Source organism: Leptonychotes weddellii, chromosome 5 (assembly GCF_054177405.1).
Source record: "Leptonychotes weddellii isolate Sample4059 chromosome 5, ASM5417740v2, whole genome shotgun sequence".
Lineage (NCBI taxonomy): Eukaryota > Metazoa > Chordata > Mammalia > Carnivora > Phocidae > Leptonychotes > Leptonychotes weddellii.
Window position 1 is genome coordinate 121219526 of NC_138373.1, and position 16060 is coordinate 121235585.

At 33.3% G+C, this 16060-nt stretch overlaps 1 protein-coding gene across 1 annotated transcript in view; it reads left to right on the plus strand.

Moving 5' to 3' along the window:
• GLIPR1L1 (GLIPR1 like 1) overlaps positions 1–16060 on the plus strand; it is a 31071-nt gene that overhangs the window by 507 nt on the left and 14504 nt on the right. The window contains exon 2 of the mRNA XM_006728231.2: positions 12852–13097. Coding sequence (XP_006728294.2) covers positions 12852–13097 — 246 coding nt within the window. The remainder of the gene's footprint in view (positions 1–12851; positions 13098–16060) is intronic.

Sequence of the window (16060 nt, forward strand, 5' to 3'; positions counted from 1 at the left end):
CTCTTGTCCTCTTACCTTTTACATTTTATGAACTCAAGGTTGAAACAGTACTACATGTGTAATATTCATTTTTAAGAATGTTCTACAAGGATGTAAATAGTGAAATCAACATTTGAATATCAGATTGTCATTTCCATGAAAAATAATAAATATGTGAAGTTTAATTCCAAAAACATTGAACTGATGGTGTCTTTTGCAGACTTCCATCATATAGACATTAAGGCAAAAGAGTCCTCTACTGAAGAATGAGCATAAAATTGATTATTAAAAATTTATAGATAATAAAAATTTATATATAAGAATTTATAGTTTTTAAATAAATGCTTGACTATAAATTTTATCACTAGAAATTTCCCTTGCATTTTTTCTTGCATGCAGATATATCATTATGAAATTATGAACATAAATGTTGACAGCATAGTTTTGCTTATGTGCTATGCAGATGTAGCTACATTGTAAAACATATCTATTCCAGCTTTCTTCCTTTCTATCCAATGGAAAATAAAATGAAAGTATTATAAAATCACAATTCAGGCACTGAAGTTCAAAACTGCACTATTCTATATGGGAAAGCATTTTTTTGAGGGAAGAGAGGTTTCAACAATGTTTGGGAAACACTTGATTAAACAAAAATAAACTGATCTCTTTAATGCAAAATTGTTAAACTAGTTTAATATATAATTTGTACTTTAATCTCCAATAGGTTAGGGTGGTCAATGACATGGATTTGCTATACAGCATTTCCTGCATACTTATTTGAATATTTTTTTAAGGACTATCTTATGTCACTAAAATGCTATTTAAATATATATACACATATATTTGTGTATATATGTAAATATATACATCCTATGAATATATATGTAAATATGTACACATATACATATGCAAATATATGCAAATATACATACATTCTACATAAACACCTGTATATGCTATGTTCTCCAAAGGAAGCAATAAAAGGATATACATAATATTAATTTAAATTTAAATAGCTAGCTGAAGGAGAGTGAAGAAAAGACTAGGGTGAAGAAGACATGGAAACAAGCCTTCTTTGCATTTACCTTATTTTATAGTTTTGAGTTTGTAAATGTGTAGTAGCTTTTGTTATTTTACCCTTTACATTTTCTGGTGCTCTTCATTTCTTTGTGCAGATCCATATTTCCACCTAGTATCATTTTCCTTCTGCCTAAATGACATTAACATTTCTTATACTTTGGTCTGTTGATTTTAATCTTATCCATTTTTTATATTATAAAAGTCTTTGTTTCTCCTTAATCTTTTCCCTATCATGCAATTTTATTAACTATATATTTTTTCCAGTTGAACTGAGAAATAATTGACATACACCACAGTATATATTTAAGGCATACAGCATGAGGGTTTGCTTTACATATATTGTGAAATGATTGCCACAATAGGTTCAGGTAACATCCATCTTCTCATATAGATACAATTACCAAAAAAAAGAATGAAAAAAAGGATAAAAATTTCTCCTTGTGATGAGAACTCCTAGGATTTACTCTCTTAACAACTTTCCTGTATATCATATAGCAGTGTTAATCATAATCATCACTGATGTGATGTGGGCCAAGAGGGAATGATCAAGAAAGAAATCTTGAAATGTTTTCAGTGCAAAAAGGGGTTTTTATTAAAGCACAGGGCCAGGACCCAAGGGCAGAAAAAGCTGCACTGGGATTGTGAGGAGCAATTGATTATATACTTTTAAGTTGGGAGAGGGGGCTAAAGACAAAGGAAGTTTCCAAAAGGGTTTGCATATGTTAAAGAGGACTTAGAGGGGGCGCCTGGGTGGCTCAGTTGGTTAAGCGACTGCCTTCGGCTCAGGTCATGATCCTGGAGTCCTGGGATCGAGTCCCGCATCAGGCTCCCTGCTCAGCGGGAAGTCTGCTTCTCCCTCTGACCCTCCTCCCTCTCATGCTCTCTGTCTCTCATTCTCTCTGTCTCAAATAAATAAATAAAATCTTAAAAAAAATAAAAAATAAAATAAATAAATAAAGAGGACTTACAGGATCCTGGAGGTCTGGCTATTGTCAAGCTAAGGTTACTTTTTGCCTCTATCAAAGCATTAACATTAAAACAGTTGTGAGTTGGGCATCTGGGTGGCTCAGTCAGTTAAGTGGCTAAGCGGTAAGCGTCTGCCTTCTGCCTTAGGCTCAGGTCATGATCTCAGGGTCCTGGGATTGAGCCCGGGTAGTGGCTCCCTGCTGAGTGGGGAGCCTGCTTCTGCCTCTGCCTCTGTTCCTCCCCCAGCTTGGGCTCTCTCTCAAATAAATAAATAAAATCTTTAAAAAAAATAAAAATTAATAAAAGTTGTTTTTTGAGGAATCTCCTACTCTGCCTATCTCAAGTATTCGTCAATGGGCTGCAGGTTGTAAGGAAATTTAATTTTATCCACATTTCTTTTGCTTTCATTCTCCTCATCAATCATGTTGTACATTATATGGATAGTACTTATTTATCTTATAACTGGAAATCTATATCTTTGGACACCTTTTGATCTCCTTAATTTTTGCTAGATATTATCACTGTGTGTGGAATTCTAAATTGAACCTTAGAGATGTTACCACACTGTCTTCTATCTTCTCATACATTATTTGGATGAGAAATCTGCTGGATCATTTTCTTGGTTCCCATGTATATCATATGCATTTTTCCTTTGGTGGCTTTTAAGAATTTCTCTTTATCCTTGGTTTTGAGCAATCTGATGTGCCCTGGTATCACATTGTTCATGTTTCCTGGGGTTCATTGAAATTTTGGGATCTGCAGATTTTAATCAAAAGAGAAAAATTTGAGCCATTGTCTACTTAAATATTAGAGACTCCAGTCACGCGTACATTATACCATTTGAAGTTTCCCACAGTTCACTGATGCTCCTTTAATTAATTTTTTTTTCTCAGTCTTGCTTTGTCTACTAATTTTAACATCTGTGTCAGTCCTGGTTTGATTTTCATTGATTGATTTTTCTTCTCATTTGGAGTTGTATTTTTTTGCATCTTTGTATGCAGATAATTTCTTATCAGATGCCAGATACTGCTAATTTTACTTTGTTGGGTGATGGTTATTTTTGTATTTCTATAAATATTCTGGACTTTCTTCCTGTCATGCATTCATGTTACCTGGCATTTTGATCCATTTGAGTCTTGTTTTTAAGATTTGTTGGGCAGAAAAAAACAATGGTTTAGGCTAGGGATAAATATCTCCCACAACTAAGCCAAGATCCTTCTGAGTACTCTATACAATTCCCAAGATTATGAGGTTTTCCAGTCTGGCTAGTGAGAAGAGGCACTATGCCCAGGACTGAGTGAGCATTAGGTAATATTTCTCTTACCTTTTTGAGTGATTCATTCCCTGACTTTGGGTAGGTTCCTCATATACATGTGATAATCAATACTTTGCTAAATACTCAAGCAGGACCCTCTGAACATCTTTGGAATTCTCTCTCCATGCAGGTCTCTCTTTCCTGGTACTTCTTTATGGCCTGAAAATTCTCTCAAGGCAGTAAGCTGAGGATTACCTTGTTAGCTTCCCTACTCTCAGGGAGCACTGGCCTTTTTTGCCTCATGTTATGTGTGCTGACACCTGCTTTTTCACATATTTTTTTTCAAGTGGGAAGGTAAATCTGGTCCTGCTACTCCAACTTGGCCAGAAACAGAAGTGCTAACTGTTGGCTGAGTCTTCAGCAGGATTCTCCTGTCTTTCACTACTGATCATCCAGGAAAACTAAGCACCTCATTTCTCATGTCAATTTCTATATTTATCAGGGGCGCCCAGCTGGCTCAGTTGGTAGAGCATGTGGCTCTTGATCTTGGGGTCGTGAGTTCAAGCCCCACATTGGGTATAGAGATTATTACTTAAACTTAAAAAAAAAAAACTCTGTATTTATCAGAAAATGGTAGACTATGATGCTATGTTAACAAATAAACCCTGAAAGCTTTCAGGCCTTTTTTTCCATTTTTTTATTGATATATAACATTGTATTAAAGTGTACATGATTCAATATATGTATATATGGTGAAATGATTACCACAAGTTTAGTTAACGTCCATCACCTCACATAGTTACAATTCTTTTCCTTAGGATGAGAATGTTTAAGATTAATTGCTTAGCAACTTCAAATATACAATACAGTATGGTTAGGTATAGTCACATCATCATGTTTTATTGTATATCCCCAGAACTTATTTGCCTTAAACCTGGAAGTTTGCACCTTTGGACCTCCTTCACCAATTTCACCCACCCCCATCTCCAGCAACCACCAATCTGTTCTTTGTATCTATGAGTTTGTTTTTTTAGATTCCACATATATGTGAGATCATGCAGTATTAAATATTTTTTCTAGAAAGATGTTTAATTACATTATTCAATCAGGGGGAAATGAGCTTTATAGAGTCCCTGGGATTCTAAAATGCAAATAGATTTTTTTTAGTTATACATACATCTAGATAATTATAATTTATACATATTCTGTGTGTTTGAACTGGCTTGAAATACATGTTTTAAATGCATATAATTCCTTACCCATCAGATATTAATTCCTACTCTTTCAAAGCCATTGTGTTCACCATTTGTATATTAAGACTAGGTCTTAATTAGAATGAGAGAGTAATTTTCTCTTGTACCATACTTTTGATAGGGGATGATTTGGTACAAGATATTCTACATTAGAACTATGGGGGTTTTTTTGTGTTTTTTTTTTTTTATTATGTTATGTTAGTCACAATACAGTATATCATTAGTTTTTGATGTAGTGTTTCATGATTCATTATTTGCGTATAACACCCAGTGTTCATTACAACACGTGCCTTCCTTAATACCCATCATTGGGCTAACCCATCCCCCTACTCACTTCCCCATTAGAACTATGTTTTAACTAATATATATATTTTTAATATATACGAGATTTAGGGGCACCTGAGTGGCTCAGTCGGTTAAGTATCTGACTCTTGGTTTCAGCTCAGGTCATGATCTCAGGGTCCTGTGATGGAGCCCTGCACTGGGCTTCACCCTGAACATGGAGTTCAGTGTGAGACTCTCTCCCTCTCCCTCCCCCTCTGATCCTCCCCCTACTTGAGTGCTCTCTTTCTCTCTCAAATAAATAAATAAATAAAATCTTAACAAATAAAAAAATATATACCAAATTTAAGCTGGTCTTTTTTTTTTTTTTGCTTTTAAAATGAAAAAACCTCCCAATGATTCAGACAAAAAACTAGGATTCTCAAAGGTGTTAAGAGGAGGTAACACCTCCAGAGTCTATAGCTAAATTGAAATATCTTGGAAAAGGAATGAACTGCATAAAAGCTATAGCTAGGAATATATTAAGTGAAAATGCCTGGCTTGAAAATATTTGTTTGCTATTGCTGATTTCTTGTTTGGTTCTGCAATTGTATCTGTCTTATAGTAACTGTGAAAAAAATGGATATTCTATGTTTGTGGTATCTTACTTCTTCCAAGTATGTATAATTTTTGGTGAGGGGTGGTATATGAGAACTCATCACTCAGTCTATTCATTTTTTCAGAAGAGTAAATTATGAATCACCCTCTAGGACCTGCTGAAGTCTCTCTTGGCTACTGTAAACAAAGTTTTTCATGTAACTATTTTTGTAGTTTGAAGGAATATGAATGATTAAAATATCAAAAAATATAAGTAGCTAGCCAATGAAATTAGTAGTATGAATTTAAATATACAATCTTAAAATGGAAATGAAATGTCATTTATTTATTTCCATTAAGTCACCCTAATTGTAATTTTTAGTCTTCACATTGATAAGGGTATTAAAAATGCAATCTTAAACATTTTAGGGACTCCTTTCTCCCCATTATTATACAAAAAAACCTTGGGTCTTTGTTCCAAAAGATAGGGGAATCATTTTAATAGTCAAGTCAATAATCATTATTATCCTTCCAAACTAGTCACCATTGGGATGCCAATATCACTATCCTTCCAGGTTTGGACATGATTCCAGGACAGTTCTATGACACAGAAATCTTGATGGAGACTGGGAGAACTATGTTAGATAGTCTACTTTCCTAGGCTACCATCCTACTATTCCCTTTGAAATCTTGCTGTATGCTCAAGGCTATGATTCTAATACTGGTAGTAGCCTTTATTTTTAGCTACTTAAGCTTTCTGCCATGCCCACAATTCTTGAGGCAAGGAATTACAGAGAACCTATCTACCTGCTGGGAATGTCTTTTTTGGAGTTATGAGATAGAAATGGGATGTACAATGAGCAAAAAATTTAAAAAATCATCTTCCTGACATGAGTAGATCCATTTGCACCATCCCTCCCATTAAGTATAGATAAAAACCTCAGATATTACATATAAGACAAATATTAGAAGACTCTTAAAGTTGTAAAGAAAAAAAGCAGACAAAGTAGCTAGAGACTCCAAGACTCAAGGATTGACACAGGGTGAGTTCCATGTATTTCCTTTTTGACTCCTGTATATCCTGGACTAAGTATGAAAGAAGCCTAAAATCCAGAAATACCAATGGATACAGAAAATAAAACCTCAAGAAAAGACTGCTCTCTCTTGACAAAGAAAAAGGCAGTCTAGTAAGGAAGAAACCTTTTTTTTTTTTTTTTTAAACAATAACCACCCTATTCTGGACAAATAACAGTGGTGGTGAGGAAGGGAAGCAACAACCTTCCTATCTTTTTAAACAAAGGCTAAGTGGAGAGCCTAAACTATCATCCTTGACTGATGCTAGTAAACCACCCCTCTTACCTCCTCTCTACCAATGTTGTGCCAGAGGATGCTAAGTGAGGAAGCTTCTGGCCCTCATGAGGCAGTAATATGGTTCCCTTTCCCTTCTCAGCCAGGGTTATCAGAAGAAGCCAATCATGGAACTTGGATTTTTACTACCACCCAGCAGTAATGAAGTGGCCCTCATAACAACCTTCCCATCGTATCAGTGGAGGCCATGTCAGGACTTCCAGTCCCACAAGGTATTGAGATACCCCTTCCTCTCCTGTGGTATTGGCAGAGGCCAAGTAGGGAGCTTAGATTTTCATCCCACCTGGTGATAAAAAGGCAACCCTTACTATCCCAGTGGGATGATGATGTCAGCAAAAGCAAAAGGGGAACGTAGATGTCCATCTCCTTCCAGTAGCAACAAGGTATCCCACAGGGATAGTAAGAGTGGGAAGCCTAGACTTTCATCCACCAATCAAGTGATAAAGAGGCAGTATTCCTTTTTCCCCACTGGAACAGTGTTAGTGAAGTTCTCCTAAAACAGGAGGATTAAGTAAAATCTAGAGTCTCATAACATAAAACTCAAAATATCAAGCATGCAATGAAAAATCACTTATCCTACCAAGAACTAGAAAAATCTCCACATGAATGAGAAAACACAACAGATGCCAACACCCAGATGACACAGATATTAGAATTATCTGACAGAAGTTTTAAAGGACTCATCATAAAAATGCTTCAAAGATCACTCATAAAAATGCTTAAAACAAATGAAAAAGTAGAAAAGTCTCAGCAAAGAAATGGAAGTTATAAAGAAGATTTAAATGGACATTATACACCTGAAAAGTATAATAACCAAAATAAAAATTCCCTGGATGGAGGTGCCTGACTGGCTCAGTCAGTAGAGCATGAGACTCTTAATCTTGGGGTCATGAGGTTGAGCCCCATGTTGGGTGTGAGATTACTTTAAAAAAAAAAAAAACCTCACTGGATGGGCTCAATAGCTGAATGAATATGACAAAAGAAAAAATGAGTAAACCTGAAAATAGAACAATAGAAATTACCAAATCTGAACAATAGAGAGAAAATGGACTGAAGACAAAAAAATAAACAGATCATCAGGAATCTATACAGCAAGAACAAAATATCTATTCATGTTACTGGAGTCCCAGAAGGAATGGAGAAAGATGGGGAGGGGCAGAAAAAATATCCTAAGAAATAGTGGCTGAGAACTTCCAAAATTTGGGTAAAAACATGCACAATAAATCTGAGTGAAGCCCATATATGATGAGCCCAAAGAAATTCATGCCAAGATACATCATAATCAAACTTCAGAAAATTTAAGACAAGGAAAAAAATTTAAAAGCAGTGGGGGAAAAAAAAAACAATGCATTACCTAAAGGAAAACAACAATTTCAATGTCATCAAATTTCTCATCCAAATCACAGAAGCCCAGAGGAAGTGGTACAACATTTTCTATTTCAATTTCAATTTCAAAGAATAGTCAACCAAGAATCCTACCCAAAGGAAATATACTTCAGGAATTAAGATGAAATTAAGGAGCACTGGGTGTTATATGCAAACAGTGAATCACGGACCACTACATCAAAAACTAATGATGTACAGTATGGTGATTAACATAACATAATAAAATTAAATTAAAACAAACAAACAAAAAAACAAAAAAACACTCTCAGATTCGAAGAACTAAAATAATTTGTCATAAGCAGACCCATTCTAAAAGAATAGCTAAGAAAATTTCTTCAAACACTAAGACAATGATGAAACAAGACCCTCAGAATATCAGGGACGAAGAAAAAACAAGGCAAAAGGTAAAAATATGGGTAAATATAACAAAGTATTCTTCCATTATGTTTTCTAAATTAGTTTGACAGTTGATGCAAATTTTATAATATTGTTTGATATAGTTCTTAATATATGTGGAAGAAATATTTAAGATAATTATATTATTGGTGGAGTGAGTGGTAAAAGAACATAAATGGAAGCAATATTTCTATACTTCAGTCAAGCTGGTAAAATGCTGGCCCCAGTAGTTTGTGACAAGTTACATAAATTATGTAATATCTATAGCAACCACTAAAACATATATATATATATATACTAAAAAACACTATGGATAAATCAAAGTGCAATTCTAAATAATGTTCAAGTAGCTCACAGGAAGGCAGGAAAAGTGAAACAGGAATGAAAAACAAAGGGATAATTAAAAATAAACAATAAAATGGTAGGATTATGCTCTAATTTATCAATAAGGACATTAAATGTAAATGGTATAAATACATCAATTAAAAAACAGAGAATATCAGAATGAATTTAAAAAAAAACAAAAACATGAGCCAACAATATGCGATTACCAAGAAACTCACTTCAAATATAATGATATAGGTAGATTGAAAATAAAAGGTTGGAGAAAGACACTGTCATATGAAAGTTAATCAGAAGAAAGCAGGAGTGGCTTTATTAATATCAGATAGAGTAGATTTCAGAGCAAAGAAATACACCAGAGAACAACACTACATAATGATACAATAATAAATCCATCAAAGAAATTTTAATAAAAAATTTGTATGCTCCAAACAACAGACCTTTAGAATATAGGAAGGAATACCAATAGAACTGAAAGAAGAAATAGAGAAGTTCTCAATTACATTTGAAAATTTCAACACTCTGCTCAACAAGCAGACAGAAAATCAGCAAGGATATAGAAGAACTTAATACCATTAACCAACTAGGATCTAACTACATTTATAGAAGACTCCACTCAACAACTAAGTAATACACATTCCTTTGAAGTGCCTGTGGAACATTAACCAAGATTGACCATATCCTGAACCATAAAGTGAAAACAACAAATTTAAGACAACTGAAATTATATAGAGTATGTTCTTAGAACACAATGAAATCAAACCAGAAATCTATAGCACAAAGATAATAAATTCTTTAAACACTTGGAAATTAAACACACTTATAAATAATCCATGGGTCAAAGAGGAAATTTCAAGGAAAACTTCAAAATACACACTGAAAATACAATATATCAAAACCTATGGAATACAGCCATAGCAGTGCTGAGAGGGAAATGTATAGCACTAAATGGCTATATTACAAAGGGGAAAGCTCTTAAATAATCTAAATTCTATCTAAAGAAACAAGAAAAAAGCAAAATAAACATGCAGAAGGAAGAAAATAATGGAAAAGGAAAAATCAATGTAAGTTGCAAATAAAATGATAGGAAAAAAATCAGTGGAATATAAAGCTGATTCTTTGAAAAGATTAATAAAAAAGATAATGGCACAAATAACCAATATCAGGAATGAATCAGGCATATTATTACAGATCCTTCAGGTGTATACTATGAACAACTCTACAGACTTTTGACATTCATAAGCAAAAGAAAAAACAAACAATAAAAAAAATTTTTGACCTAAACTTTACATATTATACAAAAATTAGAACAAATGTAAAACACAAAACTATAAAACTTTTAGAAGGGAAAGTGGGGAAAAGCCTCAGAATCTACAGCTATTGAGGCTTCCTAATATGGCAGATTACTTTGATTATACATGACATCAAAACTGCAAGTTAAAAAAAAGTCAGTAAGTTAAACCTCATCAAAATTAAAAACTTTTGCTCTTTAAAATACCTTGTTAATACATAAAAAGACAAGCTACAGAATAGCAGAAAATATACACAAACCACTTATCTCACAAAGAACTGCTGTCTAGAATATATATAAAGAACTCTCAAAACTCAACAGTAAAAAAAAAGTCAATTAGAAAATGAACAAGAGACTGAAGAGACATTTCACTACAAGGACACACAAATGGAAAATATGTTCAACACATTAGCCATTGGGAAATACAAATTAAAACCACAATGTGGTATTACTGCACACCAATTAGAAAAACTAAAATAAAAAACAGTGACAACATCAAATATTCAAGAGGATGTAGAAAAACTATATCTGTCATACTTTGCTGGTGGGAATGTAAAATCTAAAATGTTGCAGCTGCTCTAGAAAATAGTTTGGCCTTTTACTCTAAAAAAACACATGTACACTTAACATATGACCCAACAATTGCCTTCTTAGGGCACTTTTTCCTTTTCCTTTTTTCCCAGAAAAGGGAAAACTTAACTGCTACACAAAAACCTGTTCACACACATTCATTGCAGCTTTATTTGTAATAACCCAAACTGGTAAACATCCAAATTTCCATCAGTAGGTGAAGGTTAAGCAAACTGTGGTATATCCATACTGTGGAATACCACTCAGCAATGAGAAGGAATAAACTATGAACACATGGAACATTATGGACGGATCTCAAGGGAATTCTGTTGAGTGAAAAAAAACCAATCTCAAAATGGTTACATATCGTGTCTATTTATGTAACATTCTTGAAATGACAAAACTATAGAGATGGTGAACACATTAGTGATAGTGACTAGATGGGGGAATGAGTGAGTATGACTTTTAAACATTAGTATGAGGAATCATTGTGATGATAGAACAATTTGTTATATGTATCTTGATCGTGGGGGTGGTTACTTGTGATAAAATTGCATAAAACTACACACACACACAAATGAATGCATGTAAAACTACTGAAATCTTAAGGTCTGTTGATTGTACCAATGTCAATTTCCTCATTTTGATATAGTTTTATAGTAACATAAAACATTATCGAGGGGGAACCAGGCAAAGTTTGCGCAGGACCTCTGTGTACTATTTTTGTAACCTCTTGTGAATTTACAATTAATTTGAAATAAAAATATTTTAAAAATTCATCTTGCCAGGGGCTGGCTCAGTTGGCAGTGCATGTGACTCTTGATCCTGGAGTTGTAAGTTCAAGCACCACACTGGGCATAGAGCTTACTTAAATTAAAAAATCATCTTGCCAATAATACCTACATTAAGATGTTGTCACTCTTGTCAAAAACTGATTCTGGACTCTATTCTGTTTCATTGAGATATTTGTCTATCCATATTTTATACCAATACCACAATGTCTTTGTGTAGATTTATGATGTCTTGATATCTGATACAGTAAGTCCTCTAGCCTTGTTTTACTTTTTAAAGATTGTCTTAGCTATTGTTGGTTCTTTGAATTTCTATATAAATTTTGAAATCAATTTCTACCAAAAAAAAAGCTACTTGGATTTTTTTAGAAGTGGATTAAATATCAATATCCAATCCTTTATCTATATTAAATCTTCCCGTTCATAAACATTTACATATATCCATTTATTTAAGTCTTTACAAATTAATCTTAGTGATGTTTTTGTAGCTTTTTTAGTGTAGAGATTTTTTTATATCATTTATTGAATTTATTTTTATATATTTGTTATATTTTAATTATTTGTTTCTGAAGTATATATGGGAATACAATTTTGTATATTTTCCTGATATCTGGAAACTGATAATTTCACTTTTTTCCCATAGTTTTGTTTGTGTATTCATTTGAATTTTCTATGTACCCAGTCTTGTTATCTATGAATAATGACAGATTCCAGTCATTATACATTTTATGTCTTTTTTCTTATGTATTTATAGCTCACATATTTTATTATACCAACTAGCTTCCTGTATTATTTTAAATAGAAAAAATGAGACATCTTGTTTCATTCCCAATCTTGGGGGAAAGTTTTCAATATTTCACCATTATATTGATTGCCTGTTGTAGCATTTTTTGTTTGTTTTTTTGGTTTTGGTAGATATTCTTGATCAAATTAAGGAAATTCTATTCCTGGTGTGCTAAGAGGCATTGTCCCTTTTTACTTGTAAATGGGTACTCATCTTTCACTTATGATATATTTGCATGACCCGAATTACTAGACTGTGAACTCTTGACTTACTTAAATCACATTCGAATATATTTGTTGAGTGCCTCTAGTGTGCAAGGCCATCTGCAAGGTATTGGAAATTCAAAGATAAACTGCCATAGAGTGGGTACTAAATGTTTCTGAAGTAGAACTAAAAAAATGAATAACTGTAAACATAATACCAAAAAAATCTATATTTTATTAAAATAAACTTAAAATTGGATTACGATCATTAGAATAGCTTTAATCCAAGCAAATATGCATGATTCAATTTAAATTATTTTATCTTTCAGACTTGGGATGATGGTTTAGCGAAGGTTGCTAAAGCGTGGGCAAACAAGTGCAGATTCGAACACAACTCCTGTTTATCAATATCATACAGATGCCATCCAACTTTTCAATTTGTTGGAGAAAATATCTGGTTAGGTGGATTAAGCATATTTTCACCAAAATTTACTGTTGTTGCTTGGTTTAATGAAACTGAATTTTATGATTATAATACCCTATCATGTTCCAAAGCTTGTGGCCATTATACACAGGTAAATATTTGACATTTTGTTGATTAGTTCTTATTTATGCACATTTCTATCAAAAGAGAATTTTTTAGCATTTTCTTTTGAGTTTCTTTTGAGTATCTAAAAACACATCTTCATTTGGAAGATATTTATACTGGGAATAGAATTCTATGTACTGGAATTTTTTGTTTGTTTCATTTGTTTGTTTGTTTTTCTGGACTTTAAAAATCTTACTCCACTGTCATCTCACTTGTATTGTTTCCAACAAGAAATCTACTATAATCTTTTCTTTATTCCTTTGTACTTTATGTGTCTTTTTGCTCTCACTTTTACAATTCTTCCTTTATTACAGGTCATGAGCAATTTCATAATAATGTACTGCAGTTTTTTCTGCTGCAGTATAACGAGCTTCTTGGAACTGTATCTCTACAGTTTAAATCAAATTTTGAAAAACATTTGCCATTATTTCTTCAAATATTTCTGTCATTCTCGTTTGCTACTCCCTTGCAGAGTTGTTACTCATGTAGAAGGCCACTTGAAGTTTTCCACAGTTGACTGATATTCTCTTCTCTCTTTTCCTGATTTTTTTCTTCTGTGATTAATTTCAGATAGTCTTATTGCTTTATCTTAAGTTCACTAATCAATCAATGACCGTATCTAGTATGTTTAATCTTTCATCTAGCTTTTTAATCATATGGGATACAGTTATAATCATTATTTTAATGTTTTCCCTCCTAATTCTAGCATCTAGGTTAGTTCTGGGTTAGTTTCAATGGACTGATTTTCCCTCTTCATTATGGGTCAAATTTTCCTGCTTCTTATCATGCTGCTGGGTAAATTTATTATATTCCCAAATTTGTAAATTTTGCCTTGTTGAATGCTGGGTTTATTTATATATCTCTAAATATTCTTGAACTGTCTTCTGGAATACAGTTACATTACCTGAAATTTTTTAAATTCTTTTGGTTCTTGCAAAGCAAGACTCTTGTGCATACTCTACCAATGCCCTAGAAATTGGTATTTTCCAGTGGCTAGTAGTAACAGGCTCTATTCCTGGCCCTGTTTAAGTCTTAGCATCTTTCTTCTAGTTTTTAGAATGGTTCTTTCCCAGGCCTCGGGTAGTTTCTTCACATACATGCTGATTAATGCTCTGCTGAATTGACCATGAGGATTCCCTGTAGATCTCTACAGTTGTATCACAGTGAGATTTTCACCTCCACAGTACTATATTCTCTAAACTCCTGCCTCCTTGGTCTCCCCAATCAGCTCTGCCTGTCAGTTGTGTGAATCCATCAAGCTTCTGCTGGTTTCCTAACTCCCAACCCCCCAGCCATGGCCTGGAAACTCTCTCAAAGCAATAATCTGGGACAATTGTACTGCCTGAATCCTTTCCCCTCAACTCGCAGAGGGCATTATCCTTTTCAAGATACTGATGTCCACTTTATTTCTCATTATTTTCCAAGTATTCTGGTTATTTCAGTGGGAATTTTTGGTGAGAAGTGGAAGTCACTTTTAAATAAACCGAATCCTAAAAATGGCACTGAACTCGTAGGAAGCTCCATTTAAGCAATAAAAAGAGCTAACTTTCTTCTCCAAACTCACTCATCTGTATAAGATGTATTAGTATATAGTGACTTAAAGCAAGTCATTTTTATCAGAGGAGCACTGAACAAAGAGATTAGCAGCTTCCATGTTTCCCTTCTATTCACTCATTGTCCAACAGTAGGACACTGTAAGTCTGGAAACCCTTTTCAGGATAGATGTCTGCAAAGAATATGGTTTGGCTACTGCTGGGAAAATCAAAAGAATGGAATCCAAATGTCAGGTGTACTGATAACAAGCAGAATGTTATATCCCTAATACGGCATTAAGACTAACTCACAGCCTTTATATAATCCTTTGTCTCTCTCTTTTGCTTCAAGTCAAAAGGAACCTGTTCCCAAATACTCCTTTTCCACTATCATTGCTACATCAGAATTGGAAGCTCACTCCACACTGGCTAATTTACACATATGCTTAAGTAATTAGGAATGAGTGCATTCTTTCTACTTGTTCAGCTACTATATCTTGCTTAATGTTCTAAACAAAATGAGCTAAAAATTTCCTGCATTTACTATTTGCAGATATTCATATTGAAGTTACAGCCAATGTTCATATTGTCACATCTAGTCCCTTTAATGAAAGCAATACATTTTAAACCTACACAGTCAATATTTACTTTTACCATTCTCAAAGCCAAAACAGAATCGTAACTTAGATACATTAAGCAAATAGAATTTCATGGAGTAGCCACATACTCATGAACCAAATTTTTAAACATGAATTCTTGGAAAAAATGTATACTTGCAATTGTATGGCTTTTTAACTTTTTGAAACATTCAAAAGGAAAAGGATATTTTAAGGATCAAGCTTAATCTCATTTTATTAAGTAGGAAACAAGCTCAGAATTGCTGTCAGTCTCTAAAGCCACACACATGGTTAGAAGCAACACTCATCTCTTACTTCTCTCTTACTCTTCTCTCATCTCTTACTATTACTAAAGAAATAGTAATCTTCACTCTTTTCTCTCTCTCCTGTCTAGTTTTCCATAGGAGTCATCTTCATTTTGATAACTTTACTATTCTTTGCAACTATACAAAAATAAAGATACATCATCTCTGTGGCAGGCATCTTTTGCAGAAGACTCATTATGTTCTTAATCTCTATTCTTATCTGTCTCTTGCTTACTTAACAAAGGTAAGAATATGGTTAAGACCACAAAATTTAAAAAATGAAGTAGAATTTTTCTGAGAAAAAGAAATAAAAGTTTTACTGTTTTCATTTATAGTCTGATTTTGATATCATTTATATAATATGCCCATAGAGAAAATTAAAATATATTTCATAAGTCATCTAGAAAAAATACAATTTTGTCTTTATGGTATATTCTCCTTTTGATTTATGAGAATTAACAGTGAGGAAAACTAGATAGATAGGCCTCAGGAAAG